Genomic DNA, 21,844 nt, shown 5'->3' on the forward strand with positions numbered 1-21,844 from the left:
GCACAGAAAATGACATGTTTGACTGTTTCAATCAGAGAGGATTTCATTTTATCTATGTGAACGCATGGAGCCTGCTGCCAATATTTGAGGAATTAAAACTCCTTGCTTCTAATACAGGGGCTGCAGTAGTTGCTGTGACTGTGACATGGCTCGATGGGTCAATTGAGGACAATGAGGTTGAGCTACCGGGTTATAGCATTCATAGAATTGACCTGAAACCGAAACGGTGTGTTTTTACAAGGAATGATGTGCATTTTAACCCTCGCTCAGATCTGAAAATGGATGGTCTTGAGGTTGCATGGGTAGATATACTTTGTCCTATACTTGTTGGTGTGAGCTATCGGCCTCCTAAGCAGAATCATTTCTATGATTTACTTGAATCAAATTGCTATGATCACAATGTATTGGCTGATAGAGGATGAATTCTGCTTGGTGATTTTAATACAAATGTGCAGTTACCACCCAAGAAAAGTACACTAGTAAATTCCCTGTATAATTATAATCAGTTATCTGGACTAAAACAACTGATTGTTGAGCCAACCCGGGTGTGTATTGACAGTAAATCAACTTTGGATTTGATTATTGTATCAGATCAAGAGAACGTCTGTCAGTCAGGAGTCTTAAATATTGGTTTTAGTGATCATATGGTAACCTACTGTACCCGTAAGACATCCAAAATGCTACTAGAGCCAGGTAATAAATACATGAAGGTACGGTCTATGAAACAATACTCAAAAGAACGTTTTGTAGAAGTACTTGGAATTTTGGATTGGTCTCATGTATTGAACCGTGATGATGTTGATCAAGCTTGTTATATTTTTAAAGATCTGTTTCTGTCTGCACTCAACTCTCTGGCTCCGATGAAACAAATTCGAATCAAACAGCAGTCAGGGAAATGGATCACTTCCGAGATCTTAAGGAAAAGGGATCGCTCCTTGGCCAGATTCAGAAGGACAAATCTATAACAAGATGATGATGGTTATATTAACTGTAGAAACCAGGCAAGATACAACATGGATAAGGCCAAATCCCAACATTATATAGACGCTGTTAATGACAACTTACATCAGCCTCGTAAACTGTGGAAAATTTTAAAGGACACTGGCTCAAAATCTCCCCATAAGGTAAAATCCTCTAGTATTGGCCTGGATATTCGATTATATTTTATGTTATGACCAGGCAAAGGTTGCAAATAATTTCAACACATTTTTTACCATTATAGCCTCATCTCTGGTTAAGAAGTTATCCACCTGCTCTGGACACTATGGCCAGTCTTTCATTAACTACTTTTACCATAGCACAGGTATCACAAATTATTTGTTTGAGCTATGCATGGTAACAGAGGACAAAGTTAACAATCTACTCTGCTTAATGAGCACAAACAAAGCAACTGGGATGGATAACCTTCCTGCAAGATTCATAAAGGATAGTGCTTGTGTCACTGCTAAAATGATATTGTAAACCTTTCTATTAGTAGTGGTACATTTCCCAAGGATCTCAAAACAGCCTGGGTGGTTCCACTCCACAAGAGCAGAAAAAAAATGTAGGAAACTACAGGCTTGTGTCAATCGTCAGCACCTTATCCAAATTTGTTGAGCGATTCGTTTTTAATCAACTTGAGGGATACCTTCTTGAGCACAAACTTCTTTATGAACTACAATCTGGCTTTAGAACAGCTCATTCCACTGATACTTGCCTTATCCACCTTTTTGACCACATTAAGCAGGGAAGTGAGAAGGGGAACTATACAGATATGGTCATGTTAGACTTGCAAAAAGCTTTTGACACTGTAGACCATGATGTTCTCCTGATGAAACTGAAATGCATTGGTCTAAATGATGTAGCAGTGAATTGGTTTAGGTCTTATCTGACCAACAGAACACAAGTATGTAATGTTGGTGATGTTCTGTCAGAGGCCAAATAAATATCCTGTGGAGTACTGCAGGGATCCATTTTAAGGCCTCTCTTATTTATTATATATGTTAATGATATGCCAGATACAGTAAAGCGTAAAGTAAATTCTTGCTTTATGCGGAGGATTCAGCCATACTGGTATCAGGGAAGGATACAGTTTACATAGAGGAGACCCTGAGTAAAGAATGACATTTTGATAGAGGTTGGTTTTTTACAACAAATTGTCACTACATTTGGGAAAAACTGAATCGATTTTGTTTGGAACAAAATGTAGATTGCTTAGGACTGACAAAATAATTGTAAACTGTGCAGGCAAGGAGATTGAATCTAAAAAAAGTTAATCTTATCGTGGTGTGTCCCTAGATCAATCCCTTTCTGGAGACCTGTTTGCTGCTAAAATACTTTCTAAAATGCCGAACAAATAGAAATGTTGATATCGTAACACTAAATATTTTAACATTAAAGTTAAGAAACTGCTTGTCTCAACCTTGATTCAGTGTCATGTTGATTATGCCTGCTCTGCTTGGTATAGTGGGCTATCAAAAAAGCTGAAAATGAGAATGCAGGTCATGCAAAATAATGTTATCAGGTATATGCTGAAAGTCCCCCCTAGGACCCACATAGGGGTACAGGAGTTCCAGGAGGTGGGCTTGTTGCCTTTGGATTCCAGAGTGGACCAAGTTAAACATAATAATGTGTTTGACATCTTAAACGATCGTGCCCCAGGTTACATGAAAAACCACATGATCTGGTCTATAACCAATACAGTCACAATCACTACCAGAGCTAGTGATATGTCTTGTAAAATCCCAAGAGTAAACAGTACTGCGAGGAGCACATTTTTCCATACAGGCATTTGTCTATGGAATAGCCTTCCCTTGGAGTAAAAAGTAGAAATTGCTTTAAAAAGCAGGCAAAGGTTTTCATTTGTACAAGGTCGTGTTGTGTAAGTAAGAGAAACCACTCCATTGCCCCTTGTGCCCCTACTGCTGGTCAGGTGTATTTATTTGAAGGATCAGTATGATGTGCAATTAATAGATTGTTTTAATGTGAAATTAATATGGCTGATTTTTAAGGTTAGGGAGAAGTGTAGTGAATAGTGCCACTTTTTAGGATGTCAATATAAATGAATGTATTTATGGTTGTTTGTAATTTTGTCTTGCCTTTTAATCATTAGATGTTTTATTGTTTTTACCATCGAGGACCACTTTGGAAACAAGTGTTTTTAATTAATACTTTCAAGTGATATCCTCTGGGTCCACATTGTACATTTTGTTGTATATGTCTGTTACCCAAAATAAATTCAATTCAATATCATATTTCTACTAAGCACCACAGCTTGGGGTTTGTCCTTCAGACCTTCAGACCTTCAAAACTAAAAACAGTCCACTGAGAATCCTATTGTGCAGCTCTCCAGGTATAAACCATTAATCTGGTAGTCCTAAATGGTCTGGGCGTTTACCTGCCATTAAAGAACAGGACATATGATCATACATGAGCTATGACAGCTCCAATCCATCCCACTCTGCAGGGCTGAGATACGGAGACTTAACGCATAGGCTTTACCAGGAGCCTGGCATTGCCTAGCATCTGGGTAGGAAGGAATAGGACAATGAATATGCCTGGTGTTTTCTTCCACTTGTGCCTTCAACAAGGAGATATTTAGTGGGTATTGATGGATGTGGCCGGCCCAATCTCTTTCCCTCTCTGTATCACTCTCTCTCTCCTTTTCCCTCTTTCTTCCTTTCTCATACAGATTAATAAAAATCTTTTTTTTGCTTCGCGCCGTCCAAGCCAAGCTCTCCTAACTAGTCAATGATTGTGAATTATTTGTCGCGGGATTACATCATCAAGCCTAATGAAGGCCATGGATCAGGCAGATACAATCGCAGTGCGGTGTCGTGCGGGAATCGCCTTCCTAGTGAAAACAGGCCAGAGGAACCAAACATCCAATAATGACACAGCATCTATCACTGACTAGAACAGCGAAAGATCAAAAGAAGATTTGTCTCAGCCAAAATGAGTCTGAAAACCAACTGTTTTATATAATGACAATATTTATCTTGCTGCCATTATTTCGATGGGATGATGCAAAGCAATAGGGTAAGAAAACAAACACCAAGGTATTACAGAAATACCCACAGATGAAGCAAAGAGAAGTGCTGTCTTGGTGCAAAACACCCGTCCTTGAGGGCTGCAGTGTATACATGTTTTTTTTAAATATATTTCCTTCCCCTGCAGGAAGGGAGGAGCTGAGAGACGTCACTTTGCTGAAGTGAAGGTAAACAAGAGAAGCCAGACTGCAAACTCAGGTAAGGAGAGGGAGAGAGATTATGTTTATTCATTTTGCCTTTTGTACTTTAATCATTTTCATATGGACACAACACTGTAAATATACATGATAAGACATTTGTAATGTCTTTATTATTTTGTAACTTCTGTGAGTGTAATCTTTACTGTTCATTTTTAATGTTTATTTCACTTTTGTATATTATCTACTTCACTTGCTTTGGCAATGTTAGCATATGTTTCCCATGCCAATAAAGCCCCTTGAATTGAAATATAATTGAATTAAGAGAGAGAGAGCGGGAGAGAGGAAGCATACAATCTGAGTAAATGTTGAGTAAATGTATCATAGTGACTACTTTAAATATAGCAAATGCTAAATCCTGGCTTGAAATAACCAGGTTCTTTTCAATCATGTAGCCAAGTGAACGGTAGAATTACTGAAAGGGTGATGTGCACGGGTATCAAGTTAGGACTACGAAGTCCTTCTATAGTTTGTCTGTTATTGTGTTGCAGATATGTGACTCGTTTCAGCAAACTAGGCGTATGTCGCAAGTCATGACTTCACAGGAGAGGCATTTGAAAGTTTATTTCTATTTTCTATCAAAATGCGTTTATTGGAAGAAATGCCTTCTGGAACATTTGAACTTTCATTTGCCTTAATAACAAACTTGTATGCCATCTGTAAATACAAATAAAGTTGTTAAACTACGAGCCTAGTTGGATTAACCACAGAAAAAGACAGGAACCTTCCCACTACCCATGATTGGCTGAGATAATGAATGGGCTGGACATGCCGACAGATGAGTTTTGGATTGGTCTGCCATGTAGCATCTTCTGTGTATAAAATGACCTGCTCGTTATGTGTAGATAATCCTTTCTACTGCAGTTTTTTCGAAAGACATAACGTTAGCCACGGAGAACTGCAAATGTGTTGCTAATGCTCTAAATAACATTGCTGCCATGAACTTATCAGGCGATATTGACAAAGGTCAGTGGGAAAACGTTGTGATGGGCTACTTTCAGGAGGACGATAGTACCATGCTGATTCTCTCTGACTCTGAAAATGAATCAGACAATGAGGAAATCCCTGATTTAAGTAAAAGCATTTTCATTGAAGAAGACATTGTTGAGTCTTCTGATGGCAGTGAGGGAGAAGAAACGGTGATCAACATTTTAAATTTTTTACATTTTAGTAATTTAGCAGACGCTCTTATCCAGAGCGACTTACAGTAGTGAATGCATACATTTCATACATTTTTTTCTGTGCTGGCCCCCCAGTGTTGTTGTCACAGAAGAAGTTGACTGAGTTTTGAAATCAGTGGAATGTCTGGTAGAAGCAGAGTATGATAAGGATATGAATACAATTCTGACGTTTGATTGCAAATGCAGAGGGAGTCGAAAAGAGAACACAGATGGCTGTTGTATAAAACACCTGTCTCCGGATTACATCTTCAAGCTAAGGGCAACCATGGCATCCGTGACAGAGAGGGAGAAATATCTGATGATTCTTATGGCATTGCACACGGTCAGTGTGAAGATAGATAGATAGATAGATAGATAGATAGATAGATATAACAGTACACCAACAAATATATATACTGATATATATATATATATATATATATATATATATATATATATATATATATATATATATATATGTATCAGGCAAATGCCTTTCACTGATTTTTTTAAAGACAGACTGATAGGAGTGAGAAAATTAATTTTAATTAATTGTTCATTTGTTCGTAGGTATTGTGCCTGTTGGACCACGCATAAGCTCCACCACAGTCTGGACCTTCACTTCCTGATCACATACCACACCAAGTTTTCCCCCGACTGGTGCTTCAGCCTCATCAAGCAGCGCTTCCGAAAGACCAGAGTGAACACTTTGTCCGAGATTGCTGGTGTTGTGAAGGTCAGCACTGTGACAGGGTTCAATATCCCACAGCTGGTTGGACTGGAGGATGATACGGTGCTGGTGGAAAGCTATGGCTGGCAACAACTCAACCCAAATCAAATCACATTTTATTAGTCACATGCGCCGAATACAACAGGTGTAGAACTTACAGTGAAATGCTTACTTATGAGCCCCAACTGACTCCGTACTTCAGGCCACTGCCACAGATCAAGCAGTACTTCAGGTGAATACCATTTCTGTTGCATTGTATGAGGTTATTCTTCTTATCTAAACTTGGGAGGTGAATTGCCGTTATGCAAATATGCTCCTGAGTGGCACAGCGGTCTAAGGCACTGCATCTCAGTGCTTGAGGCGTCACTACATACACCCTGGTTCGAATCTGGGCTCTATCACAACTGGCCGTGATTGGGAGTCCCATAGGGCAGTGCACAATTGGCCCAGCATCGTCCGGGTTTGTCTAGTGTAGTCCGTCATTGTAAATAAGAATTTGTTCTTAACTGACTTGCCTAGTTAAATAAAGGTTAAATAAAAAAATGTCTTCTCAATTGTTTTTGTTATTTACTTTTTTACAGCTCCGATGCTCTGGAGCCTTGTGTTGTTGTCGTCAATGAGCTTTCGGAATAGAGGTTGACCGATTATGATTTTTCAACCCCGATACCGATACTGATTATTGGAGGACCAAACACCCACTGCCGATTAATCGGCCGATTTGTTTTGTTTATTTATTTTTAATAATGACAATTACAACAATACTGAATGAACACTTGTTTTAACTTAATATAATACATCAATAAAATCAATTTAGCCTCAAATAAATAATGAAACATGTTCAATTTGGTTTAAATAATGCAAAAACAAAGTGTTGGAGAAGAAAGTAAAAGTGCAATATGTGCCATGTAAAAAAGCTAATGTTAAGTTCCTTGCTCAGAACATGAGAACATATGAAAGCTGGTGGTTCCTTTTAACATGAGTCTTCAATATTCCCAGGTAAGAAGTTTTAGGTTGTAGTTATTATAGAAATTATAGGACTATTTCTCTCTATACGATTTGTATTTCATATACCTTTGACTATTGGATGTTCTTATAGGCAATTTAGTATTGCCAGTGTAACAGTATAGCTTCCGTCCCTCTCCTCGCTCCTACCTGGGCTCGAACCAGGAACACATCGACAACAGCCACCCTCAAAGCAGCGTTACCCATGCAGAGCAAGGGGAAAAACTACTCCAAGTCTCAGAGTGAGTGACGTTTGAAACGCTATTAGCGCGCACCCGGCTAACTAGCTAGCCATTTCACATCGGTTACACCAGCCTAATCTTGGGAGTTGACAGGCTTGAAGTCATAAACAGCACAATGCATTGCGAAGGGCTGCTGGCAAATGCATGAAAGAGCTATTTGAGTGAACGCTTACGAGCCTGCTGCTGCCTACCATCGCTCAGTCAGACTGCTCTATCAAATCATAGACTTAATTATAACATAATAACACACAGAAATACGAGCCTTAGGTTATTAATATGGTCGAATCCAGAAACTATCATCTCGAAAACAAAAAGTTTTTCCTGTCAGTAAAATACGGAACCATTCCGTATTTTATCTAATGGGTGGCATCCCTAAATCTAAATATTCCTGTTACATTGCACAACCTTCAATGTTATGTCATAATTATGTAAAATTCTGGCAAATTAGTTCGCAACGAGCCAGGCGGCCCAAACTGTTACATATACCCTGACTCTGCGTGCAATGAACGCAAAATGACACAATTTCACCTGGTTAATATTGCCTGCTAACCTGGATTTCTTTTAGCTAAATATGCAGGTTTAAAAATATATACTTCTGTGTATTGATTTTAAGAAAGGCATTGATGTTTATGGTTAGGTACAGTCGTGCAACGATTGTGCTTTTTTCGCAAATGCGCTTTTGTTAAATCATCCCCCGTTTGGCAAAGTCAGCTGTCTTTGTTAGGAAGAAATAGTCTTCACAGTTCGCAACGAGCCAGGCGGCCCAAACTGCTGCATATACCCTGACTCTGTTTGCAAGAGAAGTGACACATTTTCCCTAGTTAAAAGAAATGAATGTTAGCAGGCAATATTAACTAAATATGCAGGTTTAAAAATATATACTTGTGTATTGATTTTAAGAAAGGCATTGATGTTTATGGTTGGAGCAACGTGTACCTAAGCGATTATATGCAACACAGGACAGGCTAGATAAACTAGTAATATCATCAACCATGTGTAGTTAACTAGTGATTATGATTGATTGATTGTTTTTTATAAGATAAGTTTAATGCTAGCTAGCAACTTACCTTGGCTTCTTACTGCATTCGCGTAACAGGCAGGCTCCTCGTGGAGTGCAATGTAAAGCAGGTGGTTAGAGCGTTGGACTAGTTAATCGTAAGGTTGCAAGATTGAATCCCCGAGCTGACAAGGTAAAAATCTGTCGTTCTGCCCCTGAACAAGGCAGTTAACCCACCGTTCCTAGGCCGTCATTGAAAATAAGAATGTGTTCTTAACTGACTTGCCTAGTTAAATAAAGGTAAAAAAGAAAAAAGACATCGGCCAAATCGGCGTCCAAAAATATCGATTTCCGATTGTTATGAAAACTTGAAATCGGCCCTAATTAATCGGACATTCCGATTAATCGGTCGACCTCTAGTTTGGACTCAGTCGGGACCAAGTTTCAGCTGCTGCGCAACAGTGACATTCTTCCTCCCATAGATGGTCTGCATGTACAAGCACCACCTGGACTGGTCACAGCTAGATAAACTTTTGTGACGAAGAGACTATGGACATCACATGCCCTGCAGCAAATTCAAGGGCAGGACAGAAACAAGCTCTCCGAATACAGATTCCCTTGTTCATGTGTGGTTTGGACAGACCAGTTCATCACTGGGGGCGAGTTCCCAGTCATCAGCACTATTTGCAGTGCCTCTATGGACATTCACATGACTCTCTCCTAACACACACGCCATACATTGCTGCTACTGATACATTTTTTTCCTGCTGCTCAGCCACTTTACCCCTGATTGTTTGCGTATAACTACCTCATCTATCACCAGTATAACTTATATTTTTTATTGATATTGTTCTTGTACATACTGTATATTATGTTGTTCTTTCTCTACTGGCATTGTCACTTGTTCTTTTTTTCTTTGTATTGACATGATCTATTTTTGATATTGCTATTATGCAAGTAAATATTTCGCTGTACTGTTTACACCTTCTGTGGAGACCCATCCACTTAGCAAGATGTGGCTGTTGTTATAGTATTTCTTCCACATTACCCATTAATTTAGACAAGTGTGTCTGGGTAAGCGTCATCTAATATTTATAAAATATTTTTATCTGGACACTGTTTACCTGGAATTTTTCCTTATTTTCGGCTACTACTTTTACTACTTTTAGTATTAATCTTTACCACACTACATGACATTTAGCACGACCTCACATGTGAATCCTTAAAGATATGGGTGGGGGCTAAGCCTGAAGAGGGTGTGAACAATGCTGAAAGGGTGTAGACAAAAGAGCTCTCTAGTAGGTGTACCAAAACATTCAAGGGCCATTTTCAACTTTCAAAGCAGAATTACTTTCCCATTGTTCCTCAAATGCAGTGTATGATATACCATTTTATAGCTCTGAGTCTCTACTTTTATCCAATGTAAAAACTACCATTTCAAATTTTGCTACGTGAGACCGAATCAAGGCGGTCAGTCACATATGGGGTTATCCAGCAGTCTCCTGTCTGATGAGCTGAAGAGGATGCAGCCACATGCTGTGGATGTGGTTATGGACCCTGTTACAGCACATCCAAAGCTCATTTTGTCTGGCGATGGGAAAAGAGTGCAATATGTACAAAAAGCACAGAACTACCCTTACAACCTGAAGAAGTGTCAAGGTGGTATTTCTGTCAGGGCAAAGGAGGGCTTCTCAGGCAGATTCTGCTGCGAGGTATATGTGGACAGTTAGAATGGGTGGAATGTAGGCATGGCAAAAGAGTCCATCGATAGGGCCCATGGTGGACTGAACTCTGACGAATGATTCTGGACTGTGTGGTTGTCTTTTAAGAGAGATTGCACATCCCCCATGCCTCGCTCTCACTGAAGAGCAAGCCAGAGAATTTGAGGGTGTTTGTGGATTACGATGAGGGTCTCCTTCTATGATGTGATAACAATGGCGCCGGAGGGGAGGGCTGCCGTTTTACGCACCCCTAACCAATTGTGCTATTTTGTATGTTTTTTTGCATTGTTTAACTTATTTTGTACATAATGTTGCTGCTAATAGCTTCTGGATATCAGAACAGCGATTACTCACCTCAAACCGGACAAAGATTTTTTCTTTAATGAGTCTGACGCGAAGGATATGCTGTTTTTCCGAGACCAGGCCCAAATCCCTGTCATTCACGTGAAGAAAAGACAGAGGTACAGGTGGGCGGAGATCGGGGTGCGAATTCGTCGGCGAGTGGGTAACCCGCCTCTACCATCCGTTCTATTGGCCAACGTGCAATCACTGGAGAATAAACTAGATTAGCTCCATCCGAGACTATCCCACCGGCAGGACAGAACTGCTATGTCCGGTAAGATGAGGGGTGGTGGTGTGTGTCTATTTGTCGATAACAGCTGGTGTGCAATGTCTGATATTAAGGAAGTCTCGAGGTATTGCTCGCGTGAGTGAGAGCACCTCATGATAAGCTGTAGACCTATATTATTCGTAGCTGTCTATTTACCACCACAAACCAATGCTGGCACTAAGACCGCACTCAACGAGCTGTATAAGGCCATAAGCAAACAAAAAAATGCTAATTCAAAAGCGGCGCTCCTAGCGGCCGGGGACTTTAATGCAGGCAAACATTCAACCAGAGGAAAAAAAACTCTAGACCACCTTTACTCCACACACAGAGATGCATACAAAGCTCTTCCTCGCCCTCCATTTGGCAATTCTGACCATGATTATATCCTGCAGATTCCTGCTTACAAGCAAAAGCTAAAGTAGGAAGTGCCAGTGACTCGCTCATTACTGAAGTGGTCAGATGACGCGGATGTTATGTTACAGGACTGTTTTGCTAGCCCTGTCTGGAATATGTTCTGGAATTCATCCAATGGCACTGAGTAGTATACCACCTCAGTCATCGGCTTCATCAATAAGTGCATCGATGACATCGTCCCCACAGTGACTGTACATATCCCAACCACAAGCCAAGGATTACAGGCAACACCCGAAACGAGCTAAAGGCAAGAGCTGCTGCTTCAAGGAGCGGGACACTAATCCAGTCGCTTATAAGAAATTCCGCTACACCTTCAGACGAACCATCAAACAGGCTAAGCGTCAATACAGGACTAAGATTGAATCCTACTAATCCTACTCTGACACTTGTCGGATGTGGCAGGGCTTGCAAACTATTACGGAGTACAAAGGGAAACCCAGCTGCGAGCTGCCCAGTAACGCAAGCCTACCAGACGAGCTAAATGCCTTTTATGCTTGCTTTGAGCAACACTGAAGCATGCATGAGAGCAACAGCTTTTCCGGACGACTGTGATATCCCGCTCTACAACGCCGATGTGAGCAAGACCTTTAAACAGGTCAACATTCATTAGGCAGCGGGCCAGACGGATTACAAGGATGTGTACTCAGAGCATGCGCGGACCAACTGGAAGTGTCTTCACTGACATTTTCAACCTCTCCCTGACCGAGTCTGTAATACCTACATGTTTCAAGCAGACCACCATAGTCCCTGTGCCCAAGAAAGCAAATGTAACCTGCCTAAATGACTACCGCCCCGTAGCACTCACGTCAGTAGCCATGAAGTGCTTTGAAAGGCTTGTCATGGCTCACATCAACACCATCATCACGGAAACCCTAGACCCACTTCAATTCGCATACCGCCCCAAAAGATCCACAGATGACGCAATCTCAATAGCACTTCACACTGCCCTTTCCCACCTGGACAAAAGGAACACCTATGTGAGAATTCTTTTCATTGACTCAGCATTCAGCACCTCCCTCTGCAACTGGATCCTGGACTTCCTGATGGGCCGCCCCCATGGGGTAAGGATAGGCAAAAACACATCTGCCACACTGATCCTCAACAAGGGGGCCCCTCAAGGGTGCATGCTTAGTCCCCTCCTGTACTCCCTGTTCACCCATGACTGCGTAGCTAAGCATTTCTCCAACACCATCATTAAGTTTGCTGATGACACAAATGTGGTTGGCAATGAGATGCCAGGACAACAACCTCTCCCTCAACGTGAGCAAGACAAAGGAGATGGTCGTGGACTACAGGAAAAGGAGGGCAATAACACGCCCCCATTCACATCGACGGGGCTGTAGTGGAGCGGGTCGAGAGTTTCAAGTGCCTTGGTGTCCACATCACCAACAAACTATCATAGTCCAAACACACCAAGAAAGTCATGAAGGGGGCACAACAATGCATTATCCCCCTCAGGAGACTGAAAAGACTTACCATGGGTCCGCAGATCCTCAAAAAGTTCTACAGCTGCACCATCGAGAGCATCCTGATCGGCTGCATCACCGCCTGGTATGGCAACTATCGGCATCCGACCGTAAGGTTCAACAGAGGGTAGGGCGTACAGCCCAGTACATCACTGGGGCCAAGCTTCCTGCCATCCAGGACCTATATACTAGGCGGTGTCAGATGAAGGTCCAAAAAATTGTCATAGATTTGTTCTCTCTGCAACCGCATGGCAAGCGGTACCGGAGTGCCAAGTCTAGGTCCAAAAGGCTCCTTAAACGGCTTCTACGTGCAAGCCATAAGACTGCTGAACAATTAATCAAATGGCCCCCTGACTATTTACATTTACACCCCCCTTCCCTCCCCTTTCTTTTTACACTGCTGCTACTCGCTGTTTATTATTTATGCATTGTCACTTTACCCCTACCTACATGTACAAATTATCTTGACTAACCTGTGCCCCCGCACATTGACTCAGTACCGGTATCCCCTGTTTATAGCCTCGTTATTGTTATTTTATTGTGTTACTTTTTAACTTATTTTTTACTTTAGTTAATTTTGTAAATATTTTCTTAACTCTACTTCTTTAACTGCATTGTTGGTTAAGGGCTTGTAAGTAAGCATTTCACGGTAAGGTCTACACCTGTTGCATTTGGGGCATTTGATAAATACAATTTGATTTGATTTGACACCCGGTCTCATATCTACTATTTTACTTGCTGCAACTTCAACGATTAACTCTATCTATAATTGAACCCCTTTAATGATTATGATGGCACGAACCCAGTCCCATTGGTCATCACCCCTGTTAACCAGACACCCTGAGGGAGACATCCTGACAGCGCTAAGCCATGTAAGATCATACAAACAATTGTAAAATTGTTTCAAATACTAATTAACAGTAATCTACAATAGGGCTTACCCAGGAAACAGACTTCCAAATGAACCTATCCATTGTAAACATGTTGTCACGTCCTGACCAGTATAGAGGATTATTTGTAGCGAAGGCTGAGAGGCGGCGTTATGAAGCCATGAACGCGCTGGCGAGGAAGCCGGAGAGGCACCCCCAAGACATTTTTTTGGGGGGGCACACGGGTAGTTTGGCTAGGCCTAGGAAGAGCCATAAGCCAGCTACCCATGAGAGTATGGAGGAGCGTATGAGGTGGAGAGCGCCGTGTTTCGCTGAGGTGCGCACTATCTCGCCCATACGCACGCACAGTCCGGTGCGCGCCATTCCAGCCCCTCGCAGATGCCGTGCTAGAGTGGGCATCCAGCCTGGTAGGAGGATGCCTGCGCAGCGCGTCTGGTCGCCGGTACGCCTCCTAGGACCAGGCTACCCTACGCCCGCTCTACGTACGGCAACCATCAGGCCCCTGCACAGCCCAGTTCGCCCTATACCAGCACCCCGCTTGTACAGGGCTGCTAGTTCAATCCAGCCAGGACGGGTTGTGCAGGCGGTGAGGTCTAGGCCACCTGTGCGCCTCCATGGCCCAGTCTTTCCGGTTCCTGTCTCTCGTGCTATCCCGGAAGTGAGTACCTCCAGTCTGGCACGACCAGTACCAGCAACCCGGACCAAGCTTCCCAGTAGTCAGCCTAGTCCTGTTCAGCCTGTTCCCGCTCCTCGCACTAGCCCTGGGGTGCGTGTCTCCAGGCTGGCACGTCCAGTGCCAGCCCCACGCATCAGGCTTCTAGTGCGTCAGCCCAGCCTCGCCAGTCTGGAGCCGCCAGAGCCGCCCGCCAGTCTGGAGCCGCCAGAGCCGCCCGCCAGTCTGGAGCCGCCAGAGCCGCCCGCCAGTCTGGAGCCGCCTGAGCCGCCCGCCAGTCTGGAGCCGCCAGAGCCGCCCGCCAGTCTGGAGCCGCCAGAGCCGCCCGCCAGTCTGGAGCCGCCAGGGTAATCAGCCAGGCGAGCGCACCAAGAGTCACCTGCCAGCCGGGCGCAACCAGGGACGCCCGCCAGCCGGGCGCAGCCAGGGTCGCCCGCCAGCCGGGCGCAGCAGGAATCGCCTGCCAGCCGGGCGCAGTCAGGGTCGCCCTCCAGTCCTCCGACGCGGCCAGGGGCACCACCTAAGGGGGCGACGCCGAGGGTGGAGCGGAGTCCACGTCCCGCACCTGAGCCGCCTCCAATATAGGTGGGTTGGGGAGGGGGGGTGTAGCACAGGTGCCGTCGTTGACGGCAGCCACCCTCCCTTCCCTCCCTTTAGTTTAGGGGGATTTTTCTGTTTGTTTTGGGGTATTTACTGGGTTTTGTGTAAGGTGCATCCGGGGTCTGCACCTTTGGGGGGGGGGACTGTCACGTCCTGACCAGTATAAAGGATTATTTGCATTATTTGGTCAGGGCGTGGCAGAGGTATGTTTGTTTTGTATGGTGGTTTTTTTGTGTATAGCTTAGAGGGGTGTGTTATTTATGTGTTCCGGGGTTTTGTGGTGTATGTTTTAGTATGAGTAGGTTCTAGGTTAAGTTTTCTATGTGCAGATTTGGTTGCTGGACTCTCAGTTGGAGGCAGGTGTTTCTAGTTGCCTCTGATTGGGAGTCCTATAAGTAGGTGTGTGTTTTGTTTGTCACTTGTGGGTAGTTGTATGTTAGCACTGCTTTTGTTTAGCCTGCTACACTGTTCCAGTCGTGAGTTTTGTTTATTGTTTTTTCCTCGTGTTCACATTTAAAATAAATGATAGGGAGCACGCAATCCGCTGCATATTGGTCCACTTTGTCCGACAGCGATTTCAACATATCTTCTGACGAAGAGGTTTGTGACACAAGTGTAACGGTAACGTATATTAATATACACTATATTATAAACTGGGTCGTTCGAGCCCTGAATGCTGATTGGCTGACAGCCATGGTATATCAAACCGTATACCATGGTTATGACAAAAACATGTATTTTTAGTGCTCTAATTACGTTGGTAACCAGTTTATAAGAGCAATAAAGCACCTCGGGGGTTTGTGCTTTACGGCCAATTTACCACGGCTAAGGGCTGTGTCCAGGTACTCCGCGTTGTGTTGTGCATAAGAACTGCCGTTAGCTGTGGTATATTAGCCATATACCACACCTCCTCGGGCTTTATTGCTTAAATATACACTATTTACAATCAATGCCTTCTCATGTAAATCGTCAAAATATACATCATTTTATTACCTTTATCAGTCTGCTTATATTTCATTCACGTTTTTATTTAATCTGCTTTTGTCATTACTTTAACGTTTTTCATTTAACTTAATTAACTGTTCAGTCTATTGATACACAACAACCTTTTGGAAGGGATGTGAGAGAGAGAGAGAGAGAAAGAGAGTGAGAGAGTGTGTGTGAGTGTGGGTGCGTGCGTGCGTGGCATAAAGATGTCAGGGGACAGATTTGAACAAAGAGAACTGATATCTGTTGGCTAGTCTGTCACTGTCATTGCCTGCCTGTCAACTGAGGACTTGTCCTGAAAGACAGATCAGCTGGGGAAAATATGACATTGATTTAAACCAAATAAGATATATCACTTGTCTTCTCCTTCTACCTCTCTCTAATAATAAGAATGAATAATGGGGGGGGGGGGGGCACACCCACTGCCAGGACATCCAACAAATGAAAGAGAGAATCTTTCTGCCATTATTTTGATGGGATGTTGCAAATACTGTAAATAGTGTAAAAAAATGACAAAGGTGTTCGAAAAATATAGAGCTGTTAAAGATCAAAGAGCAAGTGCTGGCTTAGGGCCGGGGTGCAAAACTCCAATCCTTGAGGGTAGCTGGGTCTAGTTGTTGCATTTCCTGCCCCTTTAAGAGCAGGAAACACAGAGAGCATGGAGGGAAAGAGAGAGAGAGGGAAATGGAAGGGAAGTAGGGAAAGAGTTAAGGAGGAGCTGTGTGATGTCACTTTCCTGAAGTGAAAGTAAATGAGAAGCAGAGGTTCTGCGCAAACTTTCTCTTGCTCTTCACAAAACATTCTACACAGCTGCACTGAGGCACCCTTTTGTCGTAAAAGAAAAAAGTACAAGCATAATCAGGTAAGGAGACAGAGAGAGAGAATTTGTGCAAGAAGACTTTAATTGTAAGAAAGCATAAAATCTAAGTAAATGTATTATAATGACTACTTTGAATAGCAAGGGATAAATCCTGTCTTGTGTTTATTTCAATCATGTAGTCAAGTGAATGGCAGCATTAGTGAAAGATTGTGGTGTGGACAGGTATCAAGTAAGGAATGTTCTTAGTAAACACAGCTATAAAAGACGAATAAGTCCAGGAAGTCCTTTTATAGTTATTTTGTATTCCAGATATGGCGTCCTTGAACAGTCTGCTGCCTGAGGAGCAATTCCAGTGCTCTATCTGTCTGGATGTTCTCACTGATCCGATCACCACTCCATGTGGACACAACTTCTGCCAGGCCTGTATCAGCAGGTACTGGAAAAGCACTGAACAGTGCCAGTGTCCAATGTGTAAGGAGACCTTTGACAAAAGGCCTAAGCTCAAAATCAACACAACACTCCGAGAGGTTGTGAATCATTTTAAGGGGATACAAGTCAGAGACAGAGATGAGTCCCCTGCTGCGCCTGGAGAAGTGGTCTGTGATGTCTGCACTGTGACGAAGCTCAAGGCCCTGAAGTCCTGCATGGAGTGTCTGACCTCTTTCTGTGAGACTCATCTGCAGCCTCATCAGATAGCCCCAGCCCTGAAGAGACACAAGTTGATCAACCCTGTGGAGAACCTGGAAGACAGGATGTGCAAGAAGCACAAGAAACCCCTGGATCTGTTCTGTAAGACTGACCAAATGTGTGTGTGTCAGTTCTGCACTGTGACAGACCACAAGGGCCATCACGCCGTCCCTCTGAGGAAGGAGTTCGGAGAGAAGAAAGCTGAGCTGGGAAAGAGAAAGAATCAAGTGCAGCAGATGATCCAGAAGTGCCTACAGAAGGTTAAAGAGATCAAACACTCAGCGGAGCTCAGCAACAGAGATGCAGAGAGAGAGAGAGAAGAAAGCGAACAGGTCTTCACCACTCTAGTCCGCTCCATGCAGAGAAGCCAGGCTGAGGTGTCTAAGATGATTGGAGAGAAGCAGAAAGCAACCATGCGGCAGGCTGAGGGGCTCATTAAAGAGCTGGAGCAGGAAATCACTGAGCTACAGAGGAGACACTCAGAGCTGGAGCAGCTCTCACACTCTAAGGATCATCTCCACCTCCTCCAAAGCTTGCCATCCCTGTGCCCCCTTACATCCACCAAGGACTGGTCTGATGTCAGTATAACCCGGAACCAGAGCAAGTGGAATGTGCAGAAAGACATATCCCAACTGGATAAAAAGGTGAAGAGAGCACTTTCTGAACTTGAGGAGAAATTGAATAATGTATTGGAGAAGTCAAAGGGTGATGAGCTGAAGAGGATGCAGCAGTATGCAGTGGATGTCACTATGGACCCTGATACAGCACATCCCCTTATCATTGTATCTGGCAATGGGAAACTAGTGAGAACAGGTCACTTTGAACAGAACCACTTCTACAACCTAAAGAGGTTTAGAAGTCGTGTAGCTGTTTTGGCAAAGGAGGGCTTCTCCTCTGGGAGATTCTACTATGAGGTGCAGGTGAAGGGGAAGACTGGGTGGAATGTAGGAGTGGCCAAAGAGTCGATTAATAGAAAGACAGTTGGATTATACCCAGAGCAAGGATTCTGGACCATGTGGTTGTCTTTTCAGGTTGACTATGAGGCCTGCACAGACCCCCATACCCCCCTCTCACTGAAGAGCAAGCCGGAGAAGTTGGGGGTGTTTGTGGATTATGAGGAGGGTCAAGTCTCCTTCTATGATGTGGACACCAGGTCTCATATCTTCTCTTTCACCGGCTGCACCTTTACAGGGAAGCTCTATCCATACTTGAACCCCTTTGATGATTATGATGGCTCAAATTCAGCACCAATGATCATCACCCCTGTTAACCAGACACTCTGAGGGTGACATTGTGACAGTGCTAAAATGGGGGCATTTGTAATACTGATCCAAATGGTAATTTAAAGTAACCCATAACCTTTTAGGACACATACATAATATTTGTATTACTTTTATCAGACCTACTAACCTGCTTGTATTTAATACGTTTTTGTCAGCTAACATTGTTTGACGGTGAAATGTAAAGCTTTCATTGGATTGAATTTGGTTTCCTGATCTAATGGAAACACTGTGACCATTGTGAAACTGACCCAGTGAACTTATAGTGAACTCAGAAATGTGTATTTGAGTATCTGGTATTAAAAGGTCCAATGCAGTTTTTATCTCAATATCAAATAATTTCTGGGTAACAATGAAGTACCTTACTATGATTATCAGTGGTGGGAGCAAATCACTAAGGTCCAGGTCTCAAGTCGAGTCCCAAGTAGAACAGGTCGAGTCTCGAGTCAAGTCCAAGTCGTGCATTCTAAGAACAAGTCAAGTAGAGTCACAAGCTTTTTGAAGTCAAGTCTCAAGTCAAGAAAAAAAATATATACAGTATATATCTTTGTCTATTTATTGAGGCTACCAGACAGCCCTTTCCAGTATCTTGTCCTAAACATATTTTGAATATGTAATAATACATTTTAACAAATTCCCAATGCAAGTAAATTAACCTCTCTAGGATAGGTGGCACCAAATCGTCCCACCTACGTAACAGCCAGTGTAAACCCGTGGCGCGTTATTCAAAAACCTCAAAAATGCAAAAACTTCAATATGACTATTTTACACCATTTTAAAGACAAGACTCTCGTTAATCTAACCACACTGTCTGATTTCAAAAAGGCTTTACAACGAAAGCAAAACATTAGATTATGTCAGCAGAGTACACAGCCAGAAATAATCAGACACCCATTTTTCAAGCTAGCATATAATGTCACATAAACCCAAACCACAGCTAAATGCAGCACTAATCTTTGATGATCTTCATCAGATGACAACCCTAGGACATTATGTTATACAATACATGCATGTTTTGTTCAATCAAGTTCATATTTATATCAAAAACCAGCTTTTTACATTAGCATGTGACTAGCATGTGACTAGCATTCCCACCGAACACTGCCGGTGAATTTACAAAATTACTCACGATAAACGTTCACAAAAAGCATAACAATTATTTTAAGAATTATAGATACAGAACTCCTCTATGCACTCGATATGTCCGATTTTAAAATAGCTTTTCGGTGAAAGCACATTTTGCAATATTCTCAGTAGATAGCCCGGCATCACAGGGCTAGCTATTTAGACACCCAGCAAGTTTAGCACTCAGAAAAGTCACATTTACTATAAGAAAAATGTTATTACCTTTGCTGTCTTCGTCAGAATGCACTCCCAGGACTTCTACTTCAATAACAAATGTTGGTTTGGTTCAAAATAATCCATAGTTATATCCAAACAGCGGCGTTTTGTTCGTGCGTTCAAGACACTATCCGAAAGGGTAAATAAGGGTGACGAGCATGGCGCAATTCGTGACAAAAAAATTCTAAATATTCCATTACCGTACTTCGAAGCATGTCAACCGCTGTTTAAAATCAATTTTTATGCCATTTTTCTCATAAAAAAGCGATAATATTCCGACCGGGAATCTGCGTTTAGGTAAACAGACAAAAGAAAATAAAGCATTCGGTCGACTCGGGCACGCGCCCAAGCCCATAGTACTCTGAGCGGCCACTTGCCAAAAGCGATAATGTGTTTCAGCCAGAGCCTGCCTCGATATCGTTCAGCTTTTTCCCGGGCTCTGAGAGCCTATGGGAGCCGTAGGAAGTGTCACGTTAGAGCAAAGATCCTCAGTCTTCAATAAAAAGAGCCAAGATGAAACACCACTTGTCAGACAGGCCACTTCCTGCATGGAATCTTCTCAGGTTTTGGCCTGCCATTTGAGTTCTGTTATACTCACAGACACCATTCAAACAGTTTTAGAAACTTTAGGGTGTTTTCTATCCAAAGCCAATAATTATATGCATATTCTAGTTACTGGGCAGGAGTAGTAACCAGATTAAATCGGGTACGTTTTTTATCCAGCCGTGTCAATACTGCCCCCTAGCCCTAACAGGTTAAGTAAATTATACATTTCAAGCAATTTCATACCAAAAGACCAGCAGGCAAATGATAGTAGTTGTTGCTTGGTGCCCCATTGCTGGTGAGCTTGCAAAATAAACATTTAATATTCTTGATCACCAAACATTTTTGGAGTTGCATATCTTTACGGCAATCGTCTCTCCCTACAATTGGACATTTGTGCTGCACCCGATCCTATAGCTGCACCAAATCAGCAATTTATTCACTAGCTCAGTGGTTCTCAAAATGTTTGTAAAACAGCGTTTTACACCTGCATTATGTGTAAAACTTTAATTTCAAAATGCAGGTGTAAAACGCAGTTTTACAAAATGTTTGAGAACCTCTGTGCTAGCGAACAGATTGCAGATTGCCTGTACAGCTATTGGATTGGTTGCAGCGCAAATGTCGAATAGTAGAGAGAGATGGTGCAGGTGTCGTCAGCCAATATCAACTAGGGATATCAGGAGGTTGCAGGAGACGGATGGAAAGCATGGTCTGTCTTAGCTTTCAAAAACTCTAGGCAGCATTCTGGCTTCACCCTACAGTTCTGACATTAGCTTTGCCCACTACTGCCTCATGTGAACTACAATCCTGACCCTGTGTTTTAATAGGCATCACTTGCGATATGGCTTTCGAAACATATGGCCCTTATCTTCCAACAACAGGAAAAAATCCTTCAAATAAAATGACTTGTCCTGAAAGATTCATACAGCTATGGGTGCTTCCATCCGATGAAACTACACTTACGCTACACAGGAATGCGGAGCAAGCTAGATAGCTAATTAGCACAGCTATCAGAGATATAGCCAGTAGCCACCAACACTAGAACTATCTGAAATATGAAAATGATCAATGAAATCACCAGGCCGCCTAATGTTATTGTTCTGGCAAAGACGCGTTCATAGTAGATTGCTAAACTGTACACAGTATATGGATAACTTTTGTATGGATAATATAAACATAGGTTTACTCTGTTTTTACCAGGCAAAACTGGAGAAAATTAAACAAGTGCTAACTGGATATGCGCCCGCCTTTGCATGCAAATGACTGCTCAACAATCAAGACGCACAACTTTTTGGTTCTAAAGCACAGATTAGATGTTTTTTAAACAATAATTTTGTCATGATCGTCGTAAGAACTGGACCAAGGCGCAGCGTGATTAAAGTTCCACATAATTTATTCAAGCAAAACTTCCAAACAAAAAGAAACAAACAACAAACCGTGACATCAGCGGTGCAAC

The 21,844-nt window shown here is 42.7% G+C and overlaps 2 protein-coding genes across 4 annotated transcripts in view; one reads left to right on the forward strand and one right to left on the reverse strand.

Moving 5' to 3' along the window:
- Positions 1-21,844, reverse strand: part of neto1l (neuropilin (NRP) and tolloid (TLL)-like 1, like) — a 188,608-nt gene that overhangs the window by 41,945 nt on the left and 124,819 nt on the right. The window lies entirely within an intron of this gene.
- Positions 16,459-18,827, forward strand: LOC106578430 (zinc finger protein RFP). The gene is made up of 2 exons (XM_014157197.2): positions 16,459-16,579; positions 16,847-18,827. The coding sequence occupies exon 2, from the start codon at positions 16,849-16,851 to the stop codon at positions 18,505-18,507; it is 1,659 nt and encodes a 552-aa protein (XP_014012672.1). The 5' UTR covers positions 16,459-16,579; positions 16,847-16,848; the 3' UTR covers positions 18,508-18,827.

The sequence above is a fragment of the Salmo salar genome, chromosome ssa19 (assembly GCF_905237065.1).
Source record: "Salmo salar chromosome ssa19, Ssal_v3.1, whole genome shotgun sequence".
NCBI lineage: Eukaryota > Metazoa > Chordata > Actinopteri > Salmoniformes > Salmonidae > Salmo > Salmo salar.

Excerpts from the sequence above, each read along its gene's own strand:
- LOC106578430 (XM_014157197.2), top strand. The coding sequence starts at position 16,849 with ATGGCGTCCTTGAACAGTCTGCTGCCTGAGGAGCAATTCCAGTGCTCT.